This window comes from Ctenopharyngodon idella, chromosome 15 (genome assembly GCF_019924925.1).
Source record: "Ctenopharyngodon idella isolate HZGC_01 chromosome 15, HZGC01, whole genome shotgun sequence".
In the NCBI taxonomy this organism is placed as follows: Eukaryota; Metazoa; Chordata; class Actinopteri; order Cypriniformes; family Xenocyprididae; genus Ctenopharyngodon; species Ctenopharyngodon idella.
This window is the reverse complement of record NC_067234.1, coordinates 29,735,552-29,762,094: the sequence shown is the minus strand read 5'-3', so window position 1 is coordinate 29,762,094 and position 26,543 is coordinate 29,735,552. Positions and strand designations below refer to the sequence as shown.

At 38.4% G+C, this 26,543-nt stretch overlaps 1 protein-coding gene across 8 annotated transcripts in view; it reads right to left on the bottom strand.

The window, feature by feature from the left end:
* Nucleotides 1–53: 53 nt before the first annotated feature.
* Nucleotides 54–26,543, bottom strand: part of bcas3 (BCAS3 microtubule associated cell migration factor) — a 261,158-nt gene continuing 234,668 nt past the window's right edge. For 5 of the 8 annotated variants that reach the window (XM_051863581.1, XM_051863579.1, XM_051863584.1 and 2 more), the window contains 2 exons: nt 19,624–19,791; nt 54–1,986 (listed from right to left, as the gene is read on the bottom strand). In XM_051863581.1, the coding sequence (XP_051719541.1) occupies nt 1,835–1,986; nt 19,624–19,791 (320 nt within the window). In that variant the 3' untranslated portion in view covers nt 54–1,834. The remainder of the gene's footprint in view (nt 1,987–19,623; nt 19,792–26,543) is intronic. The other 3 variants (XM_051863582.1, XM_051863585.1, XM_051863587.1) reach the window with 1 other exon arrangement.

Below are 26,543 nucleotides of genomic sequence, written 5' to 3'. Positions count from 1 at the left end.
AAACAGTTCCTTAAACAAAAGCAGTGATTGAGATTTGTAGCCTCGAGCCCAGATTTTTATCTCATCATTTAAATGCATTTATTTTTTTTGTATAACAAATATATTCAGGAGAGAGCAAGGTAAGTTAACAAGGGAAAAGAACTGTGAAAGTCAAAATGCATATACTGTATTAAGCAAACACACAAATATATAGAAGACTTGGTAGATTCACTTGCATAAACTCCTATTTCAAGATAACATTACAAAAAAAAAATAAAAATATTGGAGTCCATATAAAGCATGTGCAATGCATTCAGAGTGAAAGTCATGCCAACTTGAATGCCGTTATAAATTATGCTGAATTACCCCATCATGTTTCCTCTCCAGCTACTTTCAACATGCACTGAGCTGTCAGCCAACAGCAGCTCTTTAAGCTTTTTGACAAGCTGATGATTAGGACCGTTTATTCACAGTTCTTATATCAGTTTAATTGGTATTTATCAATAGTTGTGTGTGTGTGTAAAATGTTACAACCAATCAATCAAGTTAACATTCTTCAAACAGCAATTTAAAACAGTTAAACAAGCTAATACAAAATGATATATTGTTGATAATGATAATAATGAAACTACTTTTTTTAAAAATTTGGGTACTGTCTAAATCACCTGAGCTGAATGAAACTCGCTGTGGATCCTCGATAGCGCCACTGCTAAATATCAGCCTCGCACACATCCTATAAAGCCAATCAAACGTGGAAGCATTAGCAAACAATCATCCCTTTTGATAGAATCAATACTTTTCACATTTACCCATAAACTAAAAGTTATCAGAATCTGAATTTATAAAGCAAAGAAGTCCAAGAAACGGACTTTGGTTAAAAACTATCAAAAAAAAAAAAAAAAAAAAAAAAAAATCTAACCAAATATACAGAAAAAATGTGCAGGATAATAAACACTATAATGTAACACAAGATTAAATTGTAAACATAACCAATTTTAATTACCTATAAAAGTCGGATCAATTCAAATTTTAACTACAGTACGTCTACTAAAACATCACATAATGATAGCAACATATGTGTTGATCGGGAAAAAAAAAATCAGCATAACCAACCCAAACTCACGCCAATTCGTACGTATTTTACAAGGTGGTTAATTCGCATGACCTCACATGTACGAATTAGTATGTTTTTTGCTAAATCGTACATATTTTACGAGTTGCCAAATTCATATGAATGACCTACCCCTAACCTACCCATCACTGGGGTTTACACACAAATCGTACGAGTAAGGTCGTACGAATTATAGCCACCTCGTAAAATACGTATGAATTGGTCGTGAGATAACGTTGGCATAACCTAAACTCAACTACTGAGAGGTAATCTGATGAACACACACTCTCTATCACACAACACTCACACACGCTCAGTAAAGATACGCACTGGAAGTTCGATTGATAATGATATTGGTAATATGACACGTCTTTGAGAAAAGTGGCAACTCCAACCAATCCCTTCTACAGTACATCCGACCCATCAAGGTTAATATATGTGCACTCTGTCTCAGATGGAGGATACATTAACATGAATCTACAAGGGAAGTGAATGACAAAGGATGTTAACTCCGGGCCTCAATGAACAGGGTTTTACTGCATGCCAAGTTTGATTAAAGGAAAATCCACATTTTAAAGAACAGAGAAAAGATATAGCAGAGCAGGATGGCAGGAAAACACACACAGAGAGAGAGAGTGGCTTCTCTCATGGTGTGTTGTGTTGGGGTAATATCATGTGTTGTGGTTGTGCTGTCAAGATTGTCCAAAGGCGACAGAGAGATTTCTTCGGGCGGGACTGCTGGTTTTAGGGGAATGCGGTGGGGTAGAGGCTGAGGGGCTGGCTTTCATTGGTGGGGAGAGGGGATCGGTAGCCCTCGAAGTTCCGGGGAATGCTGCCGCTGGTGGAGCCAGAACTATTGCTGAGCGTCTCGATGCTTCCCTCCCTCTGCAGCTCTGCTGCATTAAAAACAGACAGAGAGAAGAAGATGAAGCAAATAACAACATAATCATGACGCACACTGTTATTCAAAAACACTGCTGTGCTTGATGACAGAAAAGATTTTAAGTGGATTCACTGTATTACTGTAAAGGTGTGTTCATGTTAAGAGCGTCAATTTAGTAGAATTTAGTTAAATAAATATCACAAGTTACTTGTAGCTGTTCAATTCCAATATCAAATATAAATGAAGTGTTTGCAATTCAAGAAAGAACACGGCGATTCATAATCGTCTGAACTTCTGTAATGAGACGAACAATGCTTCAGATTTCAGAATAATGACAGGACTGTGAGAATCTTGGGAATCATTTTACTTTATAAAGAAAAACAAGTTATGGTTAATTTAAAGTGAATAATGAGATAACAACAACAACAACAACAACAACAAAAGGCTAAATTGTTCAAAAGTGACAGTGAAGACTTGTGTTGTTAGAAAAGATTTCCATTTCACATAAAACTGTTGTTCTTTTGAACCTTTTATTCATCAAAGAATTCTAAAAAAAAAAAAAAATTATTCCACAAAAATATTAAGCAGCACAACCGTTTTCAACATTGATAATAATAAGAAATGTTTCCCGGGGAGCAAATTAGCATATTAGAATGATTTCTGAAGAATCATGTGACACTGAAAACTGCAGTAATGATGCTGAAAGAATTTGGTTTGTAATCACAGATTTTAAAATACATTAAAAAAGAAAACACTTATTTTAATTTGGGTTACACTTTATTTTAAGGTGACGTAGTTACAATTTACTTCCTCTAGTAAGTACTAAGTAATATTAATTAAATACATGTACTTATAATAGAGTTACGGTTAGGGTTACTGTACGGTTACTATATTTTTGATTTATTGAAATAAATGCCTTGGTGAGCAGAAGAGACTTCTTTTAAAAAATCTTGCGGTCAATAAATACTCTCAAACATAAATGGTCTTCTCCTGAAGAAGAAACCATGGCAACAGGTCACTCAGGTACCTGAGTACTTTTCATTAGAATCATCATTGGATGGAATATTGTTATTATGACTTAAATATACAAACATATCTAAAAAAAGACATTTACATTAGTTTAAATTATCTTTAATATCAGTTAATGTTTAGTTGATGGTGCAGCTAACAGTTTGCGGCCTGAAAAAACCTCCTTAAAAGTCACTGTATAATTTGCACACTTCTCAAAACAAGCTGCTAGAAAAGAGAGAAAGATATAATGCTATCAATAATAAAACCATATATTATGCTCGTACAAAAAAAAAAAAAAAAAACTCACTTTAATAGATGGCTAAAATGTGAAAAAGTAAACAGAACCAAAAACTGAAGAAAAAATAGGAAAGGTGAAAAAAAGAGAAAAGAAATAGAAAAAAAAATATATATATATATAATAAATAATAAACAGAGCAATTCCAAGAGGGTCCTCGCACCATCGGCGCTCGGGCCCTAAATATTTGTGGATATAAAGGACAAGGACTGTGTTTTGGCACCTTGTGGAGAGTGTTATTCTCAGCATGATTTGTACTGTATATGTTGCGGATGTTACATGTTGTTAAACTTTGTCTATTGTATACACAGTCACCGACAGCAGGGACTCATAACCGCTGAGATATATGCAGTGTTTTGAACATACATCAGATGCAGAATGGTCATGTCCATAATTTTTCAGGTTTTATCTGGTGTGTATACAGAACATCTCAAACACACACACTGTACGGTGCTAAAATGATAGCAGGGACTGGGTGGCCACATTCCCCCTGATGATTTGCGCTCGTGGGGGAGGAGAGGAGCTGTTTGTTTGCTTTTGTGCACATACCCCTGTGACAGGTGATCGTAAATCCTGTTCTACAGGCTCATAGCTAAAGAAGTGTGCCAGGGAAGAGACGGTGACTCTGCTTTTCCTCGTGTGCCCAGCAGATAGCATAGGCACACAGTGTGGCAGAGCCGAAACCCGCTCGCATGTGGGCATACGCGCCACTCTAAACAAATAAGCACTGGTTAAATGATGCCACGCAGCGCTGGACTAATTACAGGCAGGGCGCAGATGGTCAGGGCCCACACCTGGACCGGAGAAATGTACTGTCGTGGACCGCAGGCGGCGTGTGTTTGTTTGTGAATCTGCATGTAAGGGAGAGCGCCAGCGGTGATAAGTTTCCGCTAGAAACTGTGCTCTTGGCCTTAGTGCAGTGTAAATAATGATGTCACACTCTAGGGGTGGGGAGTATCAACAGAATCTTATATCAAAGTACGAGTAACTTTATATCATAATTTTCACTGGAACTATATATACAGTCAAACCAAAAATTATTCAGACATTTTTTTAATGTATATTTTTACTAGTGGGTGCAGGACACTATAATTCATTTATGTAAGTGAGGATAGCAAAATAAAGTAAACAGTAAAAGTGACATATTATACCCAAAAATTCTTCATACAGTGGATTACCAATAAAACTGATAAATATTTGGAACCAAAAATTATTTAGACACTTTGAACATGACCATGTTTTGCTAAGTGTTATCTGACATAATTAAGATTAATTTTTGTGACACAGTTTAACTCTGAGATCTTGTCATATTTTATTATCATTTTTTTCAAACTATAGTGAATAAACTGTATTAATGAATGAAATGTTCAAGGTGCCTGAATAAATTTTAGTTTGACTGTATATATATATATATATATATATATATATATATATATATATATATATATATATATATATATATAAAAATTAAAGTATTTAATTTACAGTAAAACCCAGTAAATTAAATACTTTAATAGTATAATTATATACTTATTATATATAATTATATAATTATAGAAAGTTAAGTGAAAAGTGAAATTTGTAAAGTATTTTATTTACAGTAAAATTCAATAAATTAAATTTTGTATAATTATTCATTAATTATTAATATTTAGTAATTATTAAATTAAATTGTATAATTATATAAAATACCATTCACATGTAAAATTATATATTGTAAAATAAACACTTCAATAATATAATTATATGAAGTACTATTCATGTATATTCCAGTAAAATCTAATAAATTTAATTTAATTAATTATAGAATTATATGACATACCATTTATTTGTAAAGTATTTAATTTGTAGTAATATTCAGTAAATTAAATACTTTACAAAATAAATGGTAGCTCATAAAATTATATAATTATTTTTCTTTTTTTAATTTCGATTTAATTAGGATTTTATTTGATTGACATCAACCAAATGATAGGAATATTTGTCTTAAGTATATATAAAATTATGAATTTCTCCAGAAAGTGGTCATAATTATGAATAATAAATGATAACAGATAAATATAAGCAGCAGTACAAAAACAGCTACTTCATATATGCATACATTATAAATATGATTGGTTGAGTTGCAAGTCATAAAACATACACATATAATTCATTATCTCTACTAGCAGCCTTCTTTTATACTGAATACTTACAAGCGATATAAAATCTCCCCCTAAAACTCTTTACACGCACTGTGAAATTCTTTCTGTTTCTATTCCCCCTCATGTCTGATCGTTGCGGCTGCACCACGAGTGCCTGGTCCCCAGAAACCAGGCACCAGCAGAATATTATAAAACAGGCTGGTTTTCGGCAGTAAACACCAGTCCAGCGTGGCACAGACATTTCTCGATCCTAGAACACTGTTTGCTGTGGGTAACCAGCGCATGCTTACACATTAGACTCACTCCGGGCAGAACACAACTCAGTGACAGAGAACATGCGGCTTGAGCGCAGCTCACTGAGGGGGAGTCAGCTGGTCATTAGATGGAAACCAAACAGGATCAAAGCATATAAAGAGCCCTTCATCAGACTGCTGTGCCAGTGTAAATGCCAATGAGAGAGTGGACCCAATTTGTGCCCCCATTATGAGGAAGAGAGAGAGGGGTAAACGGGACAGAGGGCGTAACTTACTCTGATGTGCACCCTTTAAGAATTCAGTTTCTTGTTTGCACTTTAATCGTATAGCGTGGTCGCAGCTGCAGTTGATTAGCACTCTCTTGTCATTCTTCTCTCCAAGTCATGTTTCTGTGCCTGACATGATAAATGCATGTGCAGGGGTGGATTTACTGGGGTGGCACAGGGTGGCAACTGCCACCCTAAGAAAAAGTATTGCCACCCCAGATGTATCCCAGTATAAAATATTAATATAACCAGTGTTTTTTGTACCACATTATTGGTCACAAAGAGAAACATTTACAGTGGGTGTAGAAATACATTTTCAAACAGTTTTATTGCTGTGGTGTTTTTTTGCAGCATGGGATAGTGCATAGTGCACTGTATTTCAGAAGGCACTATCCTCCTTTTTATACCATAGCTGAAAATGGCCAGTTATGAACTCCACATATATTGCAAAAGTCATTTTAATACCTTCAGAGACCCTAAAGGGACCTTCCATCTCACTTCCCAATATTCCAGCCCAAATCATCATCAGCTAGCTCCTTGCTGACGTCGCAGTCTTGTTGGAACGTGGTGGCCATTCATCAACCATCCAGAAATCCATCCATTTAGACCATCCATTGTAGTACGGCATTAGTCAGTGAATAAAACTATTTAAAAATGAGTCTATGGGTCAATGAAACAGTCGTTTTCAGTTGCCTCAAAATAGCAACATGCCAACAATGCACCTCAACACACCTCGTTTTCAGACCAGCACGCCCATGGGCACACAAATGGGTGCAAATGCATTTGCTATTTAAACAATGTGGCACAGGACGTGAAAATGATAACTGCGTTGGGTTGAATCTAGCAAAAAACACTTGCGTCCCACCTGGCGCCGCATTGCGCTGAGTGTATGATAGGGCCCTAAATGTTTAACTATAGACCCCAATGAAACAAATTTTTTAAGTTGCCAGACATGATTAGCTATATTGCTGTCCATTTAAAATGAAGAGACCATTTATTTGTCTTTTTCAAGATAATATATATTATAAAATCTCTATATAGACAGTTATTTACTGTTACGGTATGAATATTAAAACAAACACTTAAACTGCAAGCGTAAGGTTAGGCTACACATATTAGAAATATATAAAAAAATAAAAAGGGCCTTAAGGTAAATGCTTCAGATAAATAAGGTTTTGAGCTGTAAATTATATCTTTACATTCATTTGAAATTGTCTTTGACATCCTTTGACATGCGATTCATCTAAATTAAAATGTTGAGTCCACACATACACCACATATATTATGATAACATGCCTTACGACAGTAAAAATTTTATACAGGTTTTTTTTTTTAACTTCTCCCTTAATCTAACAGTAATTAAAGGAGATGCCCTTTTTGACACGTGTGTTGCTGTTGCCTTTTATCAAACCCTAACTTTCAGTGAAGATACAAGATGGAATTTTCCAACTTAAATCAAACCACATCATAAAATACACTTCAATTGGATCACTGATCATTCACATGGCCTATTGGTGCTTGGACCCCGATGATTGTCGTGGTCATGTTTTTTTTTATAGTATAGTATAGATGAATGATTAAATGCTTGCTTGCTTTGGTGTTGCCAGCTCTCACAGTCCTCATGCCACCCCCTTGCCACCCTATAAATAATTTTCTATATCCACTCCTAGAGTGGGGTAAGATGTGTCAGTGGGTAAACTGTGCTGTTTCTTAAAGGGGTAATTCACTGCTGGTAAGATGGGCTTTAATAAAATTTGGCTGTTGATGCCAGTGCCACCCCGATTGTCATGGGCGGGAATACAAACATGCCTAAGTTGTATCTGTAGTTTTAAACCAACGATTACTTTGTAATATCATTATACACATTTGTGTACTCGTAAACCATATATACAAACACACACACACACATTTGTTTTGCTGTCTTAGTGAGGACTTTGCATAGACTTTCACTGATTTTATATCAGGTTAATATTTTCTATCACTAACCCAACCCCTACTCCTAAACCTACCCATCACAGAAACATGTGCAAAACACCACATTTAAATAAAAACTTATTTTGGCTGATTTATAAGCCTTTTTAACTAGTGAGGACCAGTCAAATGTCCTCACTAGTGGGTTGTCAAAGTATTTCACAATATAAATGAGGACATTTGGTCCTCACAAGTATAGCCAAAACAAGTACACACACACGCACACAGTTGACAGTTATTTCACAGCCCCTCTGAGATTATCACTCAATTGTAAAGCTAGCATTAAGCGAGCCATCCTTATAAAAAGATGGGAATTAGCAGCTGAGGGGCATTGTGAGTGTGTATGGGACACTATTAATCTGACAGGACTTCATCCTGTATCCAGTTTACTCATTCTGTCTGGGCCATTAATAGTCATGTGTGTGTGAGAGACCCTTTCCGGACTGGAAGCAAAGTCCAGTGCCAAACTGACAAGACCCTATCAGAGAGGACGGAAGGCAGGAACTTCAATCATTAAGCCCCGCCCACACGTGAAAGTCTCCATATTTCATGGTAATACAGAATGAGCTTTCAAGAGCGATGCAGGTAAAGGTGGCCGGCCTCCATTGTGCTTTCAATTACATATAATGAAAACCTACTGTAACCTCTGCTGCCCTGGCACATACCATCTTCCAGCAAGGGCACATTTCTCATTTACTCATTAGAACCAGAGCCGAGCTATTGGTGGAGGCCACGGTGATGCGTGTGAGGGATCAGACATCCTCTCTCTGCATGCAGACGGCCCGGAGGGTCAAACGTCAGACAGACCAAACAGACTCTTTCACTTCATGATCATTTCACAGAAAGTGCTTTTCATTACTATTGACCACCCTAACATCTGGCTATCAACACTCTAGCAACCAGCAATAAAGTATTTTTTCAGAAAGAAATCTAGTTGAGTGTAAACTAAAAAGTAGGACTGCGGCAGACGGCAATGTGAGTTATGAATGATAAAACTTATAGTCTTAAAAAATATATCACATTTATGACCATGACCACACTCTTAGATCTCACTTTGCTGCCGTGTTTCTAACTAGAACACAGTGTTGAAATGAAAGCATATTCATGTTCCTGCATGTAATCTCCGAACTCAACGAGGCTCTAGTGTAGCATTATCACAGAGGTGTGAATGACTCTCCACATATACACTTATAGTTTTAAATGATTCATTTTCTTCTCAGATATACTTTTTCCTTTTCTTACTTTTACTGAAATAACACAAAGGTGATGAATGAGTTGGAAGAGCAAGAGAAAATGTTTCTAGGAAATGTTGTTCTTGGACACATGATGCTAAAGTCTGCCGTCTGATGCTAAAATATCTAGCTTCCGCCAACTTTTTTAAGTTGACTCGTAAGTTGAATACGGAAGGCGTAGGCTGTAGTGTAAGCGCTTTGAACTGTGAGAGGCGTTAAACTTTCTTCGTAAGTTGAATACGGAAGACGGTCTGGCGGAAGCTAGATATTTTACTTTATAACTTGTTAAATATGGATATTTTTCTTACACAAATGCATCGCTTTGCTTCAGAAGGCCTTTATTAACCCCCCGGAGCCGTATGAAGTACGTTTATAATGGATGGGTGCACTTTCCTGAGCTTCATACTTGTTGGTCCCGTTCACTGCCATTATAAAGCTTGGATGCATCAGCATATTTATTAATATAACTCCGATTGTGTTCATCAGAAAGAAGAAAGTCATGTACACTTGGCTTGAGGGTGAGTAAAGCTTGGGGTAATTTTCATTTTAAATTGAACTAATCCTTTAACAATAAACATTTATAAATGATGTGAGCTCTGAGGTTGTTAATCAATGGTGTATTTACTTTTGTTAAAGCCATTAGTCTGTATTATTTCAACTTGTTTTACAAAATAAGTTTAAATAACGCCAAAAAAGCTCAGCAGCGACCACTCTCTCCCATGAAGCACTGCAAATGACATACTGTACACACTTAATCATCATATCTGAATATTTTTCGGGTAGTTTCTAAAATATTTATCCTGTCATACTTGAAATCAACAACATTAGTTTTATTTTTTTCCATTGATTTTCATTTGAATACACCAATCAACAGATTGAGGTTGGTAAAAATGTTTTTAATGTTCATCCAGGCTGAATTTAATTGATCAAAAATACATTAAAAACAGTAATATTATGAAATTGTATTACAATTTAAAATTATTTGATTCTTATGATGGCAAAGCTGTATTTTCAGTATCAAGTCAAGTCAAGACACTTAAAGGGACTAAAAGTCAATTTCGATCAAATTAATGCATCCTTGCTGAATAAAAAAATACAACTTAATTTCATTCATTCATTAATATATATATATATATATATATATATATATATATATATATATATATATCATTCATTCATTAATATATTATATATATATATATATATATATATATATATATATATACACACACACACCCCAAACATTTGAATGGTATTGTCTGCAGTGCTTCATGGGATTGTAGTTCCCTCATTAAAGTAAATGTATCCCTTTTGTTTTTGTTTTTTTTGTTTTGTCCAATTTTCAAAAACTATTTTAGTTCAAATCAAACTTTATAATGTTGTGGCTCACTTTGGAGCTGGTTAGCTTGATTCATGCCTTCAAACTCTAGCATGAAGAATCTCTATGGAAAAAATGAATGGGGAAAACACTTCTAGAGGCAGCACAGCTTAAAAAGTGGGCGTGCACTGTTGCACTTTATAGGCAACACCACTAATGACTCTCAAACGACTTCTTTTGTAATCCAATTGGTTTATTTGAACTGCTTCTGAATAGTATACAGTGATAGCAAACTTTTCAAATGTGCTAAATGGGCAAAACATGGCCAAAATCCATTAAGATAAACATGACTGATTCTTTATTTATTGCACAGGCTATAAGTAGACCACAGCCTGAATAAAAAACTCAAGTCAAACAAAATCACTCAGATTCTGCCAGCATTAAGAAGGTCTATTACTGCTAGCAGAGTAATTGGTTAAATAGTTGCTCAAGGCGCAGGTCTCAAATTTAAGCCAGTGGGATGGAAGGCTCATGCCATTTACAATTACAAACCACTCAGGCTGGTGGCTTAATTTGAGTTTTGATTCAATTAGTTGATTTAATTGCTGTCCATATTGCTTTATGTCTCTTTGATTGATGGGCACGGTCAGCATGACGGCTGCGGAGCCGTATGCCATGCCAAGCATCTTGAAATGTGGGGCCAGTACACACACACGCATACACATACACACACAAAGTCTCTCTAACAGAGCGAGGTTCACTAAAGCCCTGTAGCCCAAGGAGGAATCCTGCACTCAGCTGGTCTTTCAGTGAAAAGCACCATTGCTCACTCACTAGCCCCGAAGCTCAAGCTCGCACATGCTCACCAACACCACACCGGATGACAGCGCTTTAAAGCTGAGCTTTCATCTACCAACCACAAACACATTAGAAAATAAACAGCAATGCCATTTCTGCTTTGCATAATTACCATTTTGCTTTGCATTAGTCAGATCATCACTAAGCAATTAAATAATAGTGCTAAATGATGTTGTCCTCTTTGAGCGCACGATCACCTGAAAGTGCCGGAACGCCTCTAGAGGAAGAAAGAGAGAAAATGTTTATTCACAGCACTGAGAGAGGCGTGTGTGAGTGCTTTCCTAAGTGTGAGGCCATTAGAGCACCGTGTGTGTGTGTGTGTGTGAAAGGGAGGCAGTGGCACAGGCAGCGACAGTCACACTCTCCCGCCCTTGCTTTCTTCACGTCCTCTCTCCTCTTTTCACTTTCCTGGAAAGTGCTGCAGTCAGGTCAGTGATCTCATATCGGTGCGGACCGTTAGCGCTGTAACGCCTTTCAACTGCGCCTTCAAGAAACCCCTCCATTATGTCCTCTATCACTAATTCATGCAACCTCTTTTACTGATATATATACAGCACACGTGTAGCTGTGAAAGGAGAGGAAGGGTGAGTTTGAGAGAAAGAAGAGAAGAAAGAAAAGAGGAAGGTAAGTGCGGTATTGAATAATGAACTTCTTCATACTCCTGAGAGGCTAAACACAGTAAATGCCTTACGAGTCCGGATCAGTTGTGGAATCACAGCTCTGAGCCGCTCTGACACGCAGGATGTCTCACCGACACCTGCCTCTTGCTTCCATTTGCAGCGCTCTCAAATGCCTGACGCTTTCGTCATGTTTCACCAACACCATGTCTAGACATACTGGAACATCTTTTAAAAGTGCTCCTTCCACCCCCTCAGCTGTCTCGCTTTCTTTCGCTCTTCTTTCTTTCTGAGCCGCTATTTTCTGACTTTCGCTCCCTTGAGCGAGCTGTTAAGTGCAGTCTCAAAAAATCCCACAAAAAGCCCATTTATGGCAAGCTTCGGTTTCTAGCCTCAGTCCCAGCTTCTGTCCCTTTCTTTACTGTTTTAGCAACTAGTTTGTAGGCTAGAAGAACAATGAGGGAAAAAAGTAGGGGATAAATGCTAAAATGATATCCAGGCCCAATGTGTCACTGACGGATTGGGGCAGAGAGAGAAAGAAAGGCTCTGAATGCAGGAATTCTTCTTCATCGTCTCACCCTGTCGCTGCACATTACTCTCAAACCTTTGGTTGAACTGAAGAGACTGACCATGGGATGAATGGGTGAGTGCCGAAGGGAGGAAATAATGATTGTGTTCCTGTTTTCACACTTCATTCCCCTCCTGGCCACCTCACCATGCAGCCATGCACTGATACCACCTTACTTTCTACTGTCTTTTATAGTCCAACACTCAAAGTGACCTCTTTTTTAATCTCTCTTTCTCTATCTAAATCTATGTGCTATAAGCACAGATATATCTGTATTTGTGCTCCTCGTCTCAGAGAGTGTAAGTAATGATGTCAGCTACAGCTGAGCTCAACCATCAGGGTCAATGGCACAGTAAAATCACTGAGAGCTGCAGGCCTTATCTTCAGCAACAGCTCCACAGGTCAGATCAACACAGCATGCAGAAATGGACCTAATATTCCTATGATCACGCCTGCCCTCTTACCCACAAATGTAGTGTCATTGTGTTCTGGAAGAGAAGCAGTTTAAAAAGGGGTAGTTTAAAGAAAAGGACGATTGAAATTACATATGGATGTATTTTAGAGCGGCAACACTTACCAAACTCACAAGAAGCAGCTAAACACTTTTACCAAAGTTACAGTCTTTTTAGCGCAACTTCATGGTCCAGCACACTTCTACTGAGGAACTTTGGTTTGGCAGGAGATTGAGCAGACCCAGATTAGTGCTAGGCTTGTTTATGCAATCCATCGTCCGTGTGCTGCTCATAGGTGGCGGATGATTGATTAGCGCAAGCTAAGTCCTTTGCACGGCGAATGACTGGGCTGCTGTGCTTTCAGCTGTGTCTTGTTGATCCAGTGATGGTTATCGTGGCACGATAAAATGAGCCGTGACATTAAGATATGGAACGGTCTCTCTGATAATAGCTTACAATTTGGCAAAAGAATACTTATGAGTTAGTCCAATTTAAACAGGGAACATTGCTGTTATTAACCAGGTAAGCAAACAATGGAGGTTTTTCAGTAAGCCGTTATGGATCTACCCCAATGTACGCTGGGATAATCTGCTATGCCATTATAGTACCTGGAATAATGACATGTAAATATGCTTGTTGCATATCACCAACTCAAGGCCTGTTTGATTTATGTTTATGCCTAATTCTCAATCAAACCTAAATTTTTTCTGTTAGCATACATGGAATAAATAATAGCGGGTGAGGATCATTCTGCGTTAGCATTAGCAATAACATTTAAATCTACTTTAAAGCTGCAGTCTGTAAGTTTTGCCTCTTTGTCGCCATCTCTGTTTGAAACCTGCAATTGCAGTTATTTGCGGAATTATCATCTTTACGTGGGCTGTGCATCGGCATGGCTCCTTAGCGCAGATGAATCTAATGTTTGCTGTCAGTCACCACATCGGTGTGGATACTGTACTTCGGAATCACAGATTGTAGTCTTGGAAGTATGACTAAAATAAGAATTTTCACTGGAAAATGTCATCTGAACAAGTAACATGTCTGCCACTTTTGTTCTGACCAACTGAGGAAAAAAAGCATTACAATAAATCGCACTGCCAATGGTGATTAAATCTAACGATAGCTTAGATCACGTCAAACCGTTATTTTATAGTTTAAATTATTATTATGGTTATACTTTGTTCTCAAATTGTTAATGTTAACAACATCAGCATTGCGTGACTATGTGTGTTTAGTGTGTATTAGCGTTATCTGTAGATTTCAATTTCTGTAGCCACTCCGCAGTCCGAAGTCTTTTGCTTTTGACTACGGGTGAATCTCCAGTTGTCACTGATGATTGTCATTTGGACCTTTCTGGATTACAATCCGCCATTAAAATGATAAATTTAATTATTCCAGCTGATGTGAGAAAAGCTATAAATGATCCGCTACCAGCAGCATCCTCACATGCCATATAGCCTACTAGCTGGGACTTTATGTAAACAGACATGACATAATGATGCAAAGACGAATGGCTGCATGCTTGAATTTCCCGCAGAAACCCACCAGTACCGATTTTATTAGAAAACATTATTACAAGCTTACCATTGTGAATCGGGCTAAGGTAAGGAGATAGTTTTGAACACTCTCTGGTTATACATTCTCAAAAATTGATTTTGGATCATTTTTAACCAAAAAAAGTTACGGACTACAGCTTTAAGTTCAACATAAAGCTCAGCTTCGTCAGTCAGCAGGGAGACATTTCCATTTCTGCACTGATTTAGGGTAGAAAATCAGCTGACTTCTGCAGAATGAATTAAAACAGTAAAATGATTGAACTGAGAACACTACATTCTTATTAATAGCTGAATGTATCATCAAATTAGCCAAAATATTAAATAAACAAACACGCAAGTGCTTGTGGACTTTCTGAATGACATCATTGCGATCTTTTGGAACTTTCTGTGGATTTCTGAACGTGAGAGTCAACTAATAACCAATCCCTGGTCAGATAATTAACTCGACCATAAAGCCAGTTCAAACAGAACCTGGCAATTTTATAAACTTAAATTATGACAGCTAGTGTGCAAAGGCTAAAATAGTTAGTGATGAATGTTTTGATGACTTTGGAGAGGTTGGAAAACAAACATCCTGCTTCTTTCACGAGTGCTAACAGCCAATCGAAAGGAAGACAGATTTTTGGCGCCCTGGAGTGTCTGGCCATTGGAGAAGTATGTACAGACGAGTGTTACTGGCGGATGTAAGTGCATTGTTCCTAGTTTCGTGACAAAAGCTCTAATCATCATAAGTTCAGCCGGTCACAGTTCAGTCAGCTCAGTGGTGGTCACAGCATGTATGTGTCCGTTTATGTTGGGAAAACTATGGTCACGTAAATGTGTTCTTTCTTTCACCAGCTTCCATGCATGACTGTTTTAAGGGGCAGGCATGTAAATGCTTAGGCATGTAAATAAAGCTTCAGTGTGCATGTCAGTGTTAGGAAGCTACTTTGAAACTGTAGCTTAACAAGTGGCTAGATATTCACAAATGAAAGTAGTTCAACTACAGTCAAACTGAATTAAGTAGTTAGCTACTCTATGAATTAATAAAACTATATTGAGAGAGAGAGAGAGAGAGAATCTTTGTGTGTGGATTTAAGCGTGTTTTCCAGTGTATATATGTTTTGCTTTGACAGTAAAGATGTGCCCTGAGGGTCGAACTGAATACTCACGAATGAAGATGAAGAAGAAGAAAGAAAGAGAGAGTGCTTGAGAGCTGTCGCTAACATCCTCTTTACAATGAAGCTATTGTGGGATCTCCCACTTCGACAGTGTGGGCTCTCCGTCAAGTGCACAAAAACCCATCGGCCTTAATCATTTTAAAAGAACACCTATATTTGGTTCAGTAGACAAGAAAGGAGAGTCCTTTCAACTTTCACATGTCCTTTCAAAATACAAGCATGAGTTCAAATGTCTAAATCAAGGAAGCAGCATAAACACCGTATCAGCATTGATCTATACATTACAAGTCATGACTACATTACTACACCTTCATGAGAAAACAAACGTTTAACGTGAAACTAGAAAACTAGAAACACTCTAATTTAAATAACTGTGTAATGTGCACAAAGAATCAAATGAATCAATGAATCATTCTTCAAACTGATTCTCTAAAATAAATCAAACGTGAGAGAAAATTTCTGCTGCAGCATTTTGTTTAAAGGCAGACAGTGTATTAGCATTATCAAATTTTTAAGAGTCATGTCTACATCACTACTACTTTCTGAGAGCTCTGTAAGGCCGATGGGGGGGATGTGAGCATGTGCTCTGAGTGCTGTAGGCTTAACAGGGAAATAGATATAAATGTGTTTTTTGGGGCGGCTGGAGTAATGAGGAATGACAGAGACATAATCCCTGTGTGTAACCTCAGTAAACACTGGCAGCGGTGGTGTGGGGAGGGCCACCGCGGCTGACAGGGTTGAGCCCTGTCCTCTTCCCCCTGCTTAAATGGAATTTACGTTGGGTTAGCACCAATGAGAAAAATCCAATTTGCAACATTATGCCGCTGACTGAAATCTAATTATAAGATGACTGCATTTCAAGAGTTTTCTCTTACATTCCATTCTGTTAGGTTTGGAGCCTTGCGTTATGGTAAATTGGGAGTCTTGAGTTCTCTCCCTATCACCTGCATGGGAAGAAATTCCCAGCTCTCAAGGAAATTTCCCAATTTCATCGATGGTCAGCCAGGCAAGAATAGGAAATCCAAGGACTGGAGAAAGTGGATGGAATGAAACATGGAGAAGTAGTTAGCGACTGATAAAGAAGAAGAAGAGTCAGAGATGTCCCCTGACGCTACAATCCTCTTCTGAAGAAGTGCCTGTGCGTGAGGAGATGCTAAGTGTCAAACCATCTGCTTTCGACCCTTCAAAGAAGCTCCCGACTGAACCTGGCTTATTAAATGGGGCGTCTCACAACTACAAAGAAAGCTGCTCAGGTATTACATACGCAGATGCACTGGCTCATCCACAACTCAACGACACAATCCCACATTGCTTTAGAACTGATCAGATAATTCCCCAATCAGCCATAAAGTCATGTCAAGATGGCAAACTTTATTCTGTGGAAAGCCTAAGAATAGTGTTATGGCACTTGCATTACAAGAGCAGGGCTGGTGTCTGGGGAGTTTAGAGACAAAAATAAATAAATAAATAAAAATAATTATACTCATAACAATGATTATTTACCAAAATCACACAGTAATATATAGCCGTGTGATTTTGGTATTTTACAATGTTACCAAAAAATTATATTTCAAATAAATGCTGTTCTTTTAAACATTCAAATCAATCCTGAATAGAAAAATAGACACATTTAAAAAAAAAAAAAATTATTAGTTTCCGAAAATATGTCACCTTCACAAATCCTCAGTTTTTTTCTTGGTACGTACCATGTCCATTGAAATCAACAAATTCATAGCATTATCTCACACCCTAGTCGCTGAGTTTCTGCAAGACATAAACACATTGTATTATGTCGCACATGAATCTTTTCACAGAACAAGAGTTACCATCTAGACACAACCCAGACACGACTCATGACAACAAGTGAAGAGGGTACTTTGGACAACTATAGGGTAATTACCAATATTCGGCCGTTACTCTCAGCACTTACTGCCACATTAGTCGGTACCTTCAACAAAGACCCAAATGGGAATGGCTTGATCTTTTAAAGTCTGGCACTGATTCTTAACTGCAGCCGGACGTCTGGGTGAAAAAGACACAGACTGACATAACCGATGGCTAGTGCTCATCAGAGGCTCCAGCACCCTGTCCCCCGCCACCATGCTGCATATTTAGAGCCTCTCGCCGCAATCCATTTTTCGTCCGTACTCTGGGTTTCCTGCTTCAGGAGATGCTTAACGTTACGTTCATCCGCCAACCCGTGGGGCCAAAAGTTGAGGTTAATGTGATCAGTAATGAATTTTGTGTTACATTAGGCTGTATAAATGGACGGACAAGCGCAGACTACAAGTGTCCGGGAGTCGGGCTTAATCTAATGATGCAAAAATAGAGACAGAACCAATTATGGAGAAGGCCAACTCGGTGCTGCTGCAGGGACTGCAAATGAATAGGTACAAATCAAATTAGTGCCTAATAGACGCGCTACAAGAGAGGGCCAGTCGATGCTAAATGCATTAGGGCCTTGTGACCTCGCTGCTCCAAGCAGCGGCGTCCAGGATCCAACCTCCATCTTCCCCAGATATCAAAGAAAGTCTTGTTCAGACGAGGGGGAGGGCCGGAGAGCAGCAGCTTCCTAAATGAGTTAAACATTTGGATTGTCAAGAGTGGCAATTTCCCCCCTCATTTCGCTCGGTCTCTCCCTCAATGTGAATGACCTAATTTGTTATTGTAAAACCTCTGAAATGTGTCTCTTCCAAGATCTGTACGAGAAATCACGTAAATACGCCAGGACGTATTCTTATCTGCGTAATTCGAACAGGATTGAGGATCAGTAAATGATTCCCATAGTCACTGGAGGTATTAGCAAGAGCAAATCGAACAAAATAGGGTTTACCGCTTTAACTTCCGAGGGAGTTAGTTTGCTTTTGAACTTAATGAGCTACTAATGAGAAGAACAAACTTTGGCTGATGAAAAGGAAAAATAATACCTGGGTTTTTTTTTTCTACACAGAGTTATTATTACATATTCAAAGCTCTTCTTTCACATAACTTAATATAATTTCATGAAGATATTTTGAGAAATGTCTGTGTTTTCTATTCTATTCTGTACAATGACGTTCATTATTTCGACAAAAAAGTTATTCAAACATTATTCAAAATATCTTATTTTGTGTTCCACAGAAGAAAGAGTCATACAGGTTTGGAACGACAAAGCTGAATAAATGATGACAGAATTTTGCAAGAAATATCCTTTTAAATATTTGACGTTAACTGTTGCTTTTAACGGTACACTCTAAAAAAATGCTGGGTTAAAAAAACAAAACCCAAGTTGGATTGAAACAGACAAACTCAACGAATGGGTTGTTTTAACCCAGCGGTTGGGTTAAATGTTTGCCCAACCTGCTGGGTAGTTTTATTTAACTCAACTATTGTTTAAAAATGACTGTATTGCTTGCTTAAAATGAACCCAAAATATGTTGGAAATTAACATTTATTGATAAGTTTAATGAATAATTAAACAATAAACATTTATTAATAAATGTTCACCTTTTGATTATTATTGTTGCCTCTAGTAATTATGTGTCTGAACCTATTTTAGGCTCATTTTAAGCCAGCCATATAGTAATTTTTAAACAATATTTGGGTTAAATAAAACTGCCCAGCATGTTGGGCAAACATTTAACGCTGGGTTAAAACATCGAACGCTGGGTTTGTCCATTTTCAACCCAATTTGGGTTGTTTTTAACCCAGCATTTTTTAGAGTGTATGTTATCTGACAAAAATTGGAGTACAAACAACTTTTACTCAGAAATTTCTAGTAAATTTCACAAATAATCGCAAAGAATAGGCAATAACGCATTGAATTAAATGGGAAATTTTGAAGTAGAAAGAGTAATACTATTCTAGTACAGTAAAAAGTATTCTCTTGTAAAACGTACTCCAACTTTACAACTTCAAAAAAATTAGTGCATTAGTACACCATTAGTGAGAGTGCGTGAGAATGCTCACCTGTCCCAGAGCCTACAATGTCTCTGCTGGGCGACTCAGACATTGCGTCCGCCAGCCTCTCCTTCAGGCCCTCTTCCGTGGCTTCCACAGAGGACATGTGACGCAGTCCGAAACTCTCAGGCCAGCTGCCACACACCTCCAGCAGGGTGACGCTGCGGTCAAACATGCCTGCCAGAGAAAAACGACAGAGAACAACAGTTCAAAACACCATTTTGATTAACACTGCATTAAAGCTCATTACAAGTTAATTTTAACCCTGCAAACTGCATTTTTTTCTGTCCTTTATAATAGTTGCTTGTCAGATTGTATGATACCTATGATGATGTTAGCTAAATTGTTAAAAATAACACCGTACTGGCTTGAAAACAGTTCTGTAAGTCTGAAGTCATAATACATAATGAACCTGAAAAGTGTCTATGGCCAAGCTGTGTAACTCGGAGGTCATAAACAGCTATCTGTGTTTCATCTGGCACACATAGCAGCTCAAACCCCGGTCGAGCCCCCCTGCCTTCCTCTGACAGGGATAGCAAAGAGGAAATGACTGACCCCTGAAAAACACCACTGTGGGCCAATATGACTTCAAACAAAAACACTGGGCTCATTTTTTTTACCAGCAATAAGCGCCTAGGCCAATAAAATAGATATTGCATAAGAAGGGGGGCGTGAAGGAAGCACAGTTCGTCTGTCTGCCATGATGCAGCATTTCAGACGGTGGCATTACCGGGGTGTCTTTCTATTAGATACCTGCCACATGAAATACAGCTGCTTTATCTGAACGGCCTGTAAGGAGACCCTTTGATCTGCAGGCCAACGGCTATCTGGCCTTGTCTGGCCTCCCCTGCAAACCCTCAACCACACTCGTGGCCACTGACAGGAGCTAATGCGCGCCGAAGAGAGGAGCGCAGGCGGCCGGTGGCGCAGCGCTGATAGAGAGGCAAGAGGCCTGCCGTTATCTGCTGTAAAACACCAGCCCGGCCAGACTCACAGACAGCAGATAACTTCATACCACTTCATAAAAAGCTGTTTGTCCTGTGTCTGCCATTGACTCCTCAAAGCACTGAAATCGCCAGAGTCAACAGGCCTGCCATCAAAGCAACTTCCTGCAGGATGAGTGGGATTGGCCACCGCACACGCCACTACAACCAACGGCTCTGCATGTCTCCAAGATACTACAGCACATATGAACATATTACATACTATAGCACTTTGGTCTTTTATATGGTTTTGATATTTCACAATGCCAAAAGCAAGTATAGAAATTAATTTTAAATCAAATCAAATAAATAAATAAAAAAAATATATATGAAAAAATAAAGTAACTTAAAACAGACATTTGACCCCCCCAAAAACATATGTAATGAAAATGACCAACGAATAAAAATATAATTATCACTACATACATTATATATATATTATTAATAATATTATATATATATAAATAATGATATATATATATATATATATATATATATGATATATATACATATATGTATATATTCAAAAAGTTTGGGGTCAGTAAGATATTTTTTAATGGTTTTGGTCACCAAGGCTGCATTTATTTGATCGAATTACAATAAAAAGAATACTGTGAAATATTGTTACAATTTAAAATAACTTTTATATTTTAATATAAGTTTTCTATTTCAATATATTTTAAAATGTCATTTATTCCTGTGATGTCAAATCTGGATTTTCAGCATTATTACTCCAGTCTTCAGTGTCACATGATCCTTCAGAAATCAGTATAATATGCTGATTTGGTGCTCAAGAAACATTTCTTATTATTATCAATGCTGAAAACTATTTTTTTTTTTTTTTTGCTGCTGAAAAATGTAAAAGTCTTAACTGTCACTTTTGATCAATTTATTGTGTCCTTGCTGATTAAAAAGCACTAGTCATCCCCAAACTTTTGAACTATGTAATCACTATATGTCATCACAAGAGCATTTTCTGTTCCATCTCATAATTTTAAATAATTATTAATGTATTTATTGTCACTTTTGATCAATTTGTTGTGTCCTTGCTTGTTAAAATTATTACGCTAATTAAAAAAAAAAAAAAAAAATCTTACTGACCCCAAACTTTGATGCCTCAGTTTATTGGTCAGCAACCTGTTCATAAGAAAGATAAAACACTTGACCAAAGCAAAGTGCTTTATTTTTTTCACGGTCAGGATCATCAAATTGTTGAAAGTCACATATGGCACCTTTAAACAAGTTTGGGAGGCTGGAGAGTGCATCTCTGTGAGCGTTATTTTAAAGCAGTCCAACAGCTGAAGGGGAACGGCACAGAGGATGTGGGGTCAGAAGTTCATTCTCACCAATAGGGAAGATCTCTTCATCAGAATGGCTGACAGCCGCCACAGCCCACATTCCACATTATTCACATCCGTCAGAGCTCAGCCTCACCAATTCAATAATAAAAAGCCTGCCGCAGGTTCTGGGTGAGACAAAAGGCCTGAGCCGACCCACTTAGATCTTCAATAGGAAATCCTGTCTGAACCACTGAGGTATGAGGACATGATGTTAACATTTAACAGGCAGGAGAATTTTTATTTTTTTTTAATCATCATAAAACCCATGTTTGTTAGTGGTCTCCTAGATGTTGGTGACCGCAGGACTACTTATCTCATTTTTGAGATTTTCTTTATTAAGTACAGAGAACATTCACCTTGACAGCCTTGAGTTACGGCAGGTTTACTGAGGCATGCGGGGGACACACATTATCCTGTTTCTGGGCTACAAGGGGCACCAGAGGAGCGTAAACACCTAAAAGAACAGCAAAGGTGGGACTAATTCAATTAGGTTTTATTAAGGGGCCATAAGTGAAATTGAGCTAACAAGCAATTATCCCCAGGAAAGTGTGTTAGACTTGTGTAATGTTGCTCACTTGTATCTAAAAACAAACAGCCTTCTGGTGGAAAATGGGCAGTGTGTAAATCACGGGTTGTCATTTGTCCAAGAAGGCATCTGCTTGAACTGCCCCTGCCGAGAAGACCTCCACCTTTTTTGGCCTTTTGCCACTTTTATTTAGAAGAGGGTAGAAAGAGGACAGGAAATGATAGGGAGAGAGAGGTGGATCAGGAACAGGAAGTACCCATATGATCTACACACACTATGTGTTGGAGCATGTGCACTACCCACAATCTGACCATGAGCTGACTTTTACTGAAAATAAAATGCTTAATAGTATATATATATATATATATATATATATATATATATATATATATATATATATATATATATAAAAGTAGACTCTTCACAGATTCAAAAGATTTATTACTATTATCTGTATGACCAAAAATGATGGAGTATATTAAGTGATTGCACTGGCACCTCCATAGTTGTCATGCAGTAAGCGCACTACTATTCAGCTTTCACACTCCGCACAAACTCTTAAATGGTGCACATTTTTCTAGGTTAACGTTAAAGCGATCGGCCATGTAAAGTTGCTACTACTTACATGTTTCAGATGATAAACCATATTTGAGGTCGATGAATGACAGGCGAGCGTTTGGATGTCCTGCCCAATGTATTGTAATTACCACATAGACCAGCTGTTAATGATCTGTCCGTCACAGACTGCCTGACTTCGTCACTTCACATGGATTTTTTTTTCTGCGACTAATAACATTTTGGTTGACTGAGCCTCTTCTCGTCGACTATTAGGGGGCAGCCCTAAAAATATGTAAGGATCATTCAATTCAATTTGATGGAATTTTACTATTAATTGAAATTTGTAAATCTTTATAAAAGGCTTAAAAATTTTTTTTGAGTGCAGCATGGCCAGAGCACAGTTGAGGCCTGTGGTTATTCAAGTAAATTTTATTATCAGCTGATTATAGCCTTGCTCGAGTGAGTGTCCTCTTCGAAGAGATCAAGCCATCCAACTCTCCAGATAAGAGTGACACTGGGCACTCATGCCGGCTTTATTTCCATGCCCTCCAGCTCCTCGGTGTGTACCCTGCTTTCACTGGCTCTCAATCAGAGACCACTTTAAAGTGCCACCGGTATACAGAAACACACAGCATCAACGGCTCCTAAAAGCCAGACTGACAGTGCTGCAGACGAGCACACCACAGCTAGAGCGATACAGACCCAAAAGCTGCCAGAACTGTTTAGCGGCGATGTGTGAGTGTTAATGTAGATGTAAGCTCAGAGGATTAGCAGTCAGATAGATGGCCATATAGAAGTCTTTCCCGCACCTCCAAGGCCCCCTTCCTCATTACATTACACTGCCTTTTAAATCATTTACTCCCTCGCTCTCTCTTTTCACTCTTGCTCTTTAGCTGTGAGAGTGTGAGTAATCCCATCAATACCCTCGCCGGGCTTTTACGCTCTCTTTCACACAATGGATTCCGGCTCACTCAAGCCACGGCACTCTCCGCCCCGCTCAAAAGCCAGGTCGGCAAACTTAGGCAAACAGAGCGCCGTCTGACAATTAGCCTTAAACCTTTAATAGCGAAGAGAGCAATGCGTCGTGTGTGGCACCGGCTGCAGCTCCTTAAATTGTCAGTGTGAAAGTGTATTCAGAGACTTTGTGTCTCCTATTCATAAAAACAGCTTTATTCATTCCATGGGTGTGAAACGGCTCTTCCTGCAGGAGGGGGATAAAAAAAATTCAGGGTTAAATCCGTGATAATGCCGCTAAGAGTTATGATGACCTGTTGTCTTCACAAAAGGGCTGTGAAATGATCATAGCACTGGATCAGAATGCACCCATTGAGCCCATCTGGATTAGAAAATCCTGCCTGGGCTCCTAAACACCTTTAATAGATTAAAAGAAGCCTACGTCTTTATGTATTCATATGCTCTGCCCTTTGTATTCTCCTCCTTTAATTATATATGGTTTCAAAACACCTATTCATTCAGCTGAGAGATCGGATAGAGAAGGTGCAGAAACAGGAAGCCAAAAACTCAACCAGTACATCTGGCATTAACTTGCATTGTTGGTGACAGGACTGTGAGGTACTGTTTTCAACACTGATAATCATAATCCTAAGAAATGTTTCTTGAGCATCAAATCAGTATATTATACGGATTTCTGAAGGATCATGTGACACTGAAGACTGGAGTAATGGCTGCTGAAAATTCAGCTTTGCCATCACAGGAATAAAACTTTTGAATGGTAGTGAATTCTTCTCCATCCGATTACACTGGAAATGTATTGGAGTGAATGTAAATCAATTCGGTTAAAAAATATCTGAGTAAAATGCCATATGTAAAGCAGGCCTGAGAAACAACATATCAATACCCTGAAGTATATATTTTAAAGTATATATAAAATGAAAAGTGTGGACATACTAGTTAATGTCAGATTACAAAAACAAACAGCAGCTTTCACAAGCCCACATGTAATATTGAGTATACAGGTGCTGTGTGTGTCTTGCTAATGTAGAAAGAATCCATTGCATTGAAGATTAAAGCAATAGGGGTAATGTTGTGATTGGTGAGGGTATCATCAGTATCAAACCCACTGGTTTATATAGGGTCCACTTCACCTTTTACCTTCCATAAGAGTGATTCCTGGCAGAAGTGGGGCTGCTGAACTCGTCCCATCCACCTCAGTTTCCAAGTTCAAGCCACTCTTCTCATTAGTTGCTCAGAAGCCCTCAGAACCCCATAACTCAACATCAAACGTCAGCATTAGCGAACGCCATAGCTGCTCCAGCCTCTGCGGTTCTCGCTTGCTGTCCGGGAAATAAACGAGGGCGACCTCGCTTGGGACAACACTGCTGTGTGTTTCTCCTTTCTCGTTTCTTTGCTTCGAATTGGGGGCCGCGGGACCACGTTAATAATGAAGAGGATGAAGTGGCCCCAGCAATGATTAAAGGAGAATGATACGCTTGACGCAGAGCAGACCCTGCAGGGTGTGTTTGCTGACAAACTGGCTCGCTCTCTGACAGCTCGGGCGAGAGAGCGCACTCCCATGGCCCTGTTCGGCAGGGTTCACACACATACGCACGCAAACACACTACATACACATATCCGAGCGTTGAACGGTCGAGTCTTTCACCACTCACGCCAAAGTGCGGCACATTAGCGTAATATATGCTTCTCGGTTAAACAGCAATCACATATTAGGTGTGTCCCGATGCTTTTCTAATAAATGAAACGGATGGAGTCCGTGTAAACAGAACGTGGCCTAATGATGGAGAGCGAACGAGCGAGAAGCCGTTTTCCACAAGCCAAAGTGGCAGGGACGCCTAATTGATATGGAAGAGTATTGTATTACGCTGTAACTTAATGAGGCAGACGTCTTGTTTATGCTGAGAAGCTAATGTGTTTCACAGCTACTTGAGTGCATTCATTTCTCTGACAGGCTGGAACGTATCGAGCCCCTCCCGTGCTTGCCAGAGCCAAACCCTACGGGGCCACACCGAACCAAGAGCAAAACATGATGCCAGGGCCTGACTCAACAATCAGCGCTCAAAACACAATCAAACCTTAGTCAAAGCAACAGTTACTTAAATTTAAGCTGATCTTCTCAACAACCTTCGGCATGGTTGTGCATGGCAAAAGATTGTATGTAATCGCAGTTGGCAAATTGCAATATTGGTAGATAATTTCCGAGAATCAGTCACTCGGATATGGATGTGCTCAGACTTGTAAAATGAATTGTTCCAGCTCAGCTTTTCATAAAAGAACTACGTATAAAAATAACCAACTGCACACACCAGGGTTATGCACCATTTGGAAATGAACTAAGAATGTCTCAATTTTACTAAATTTAATTAAACAGACTGCAGAACGGCAATTTGAATTTGTAACGAGGTAAAATTATAATGAACTGATATTCAAAGAAATTCATGTAACTTTAATTTTAGAAAATCAAAGCTTGTGAAGACAAAGGATTGACAAAGACTACGTTTGGAAAAAAATAGTTAAAAAGCCTTGAAGTTTGAAAGGGTTAGTTCA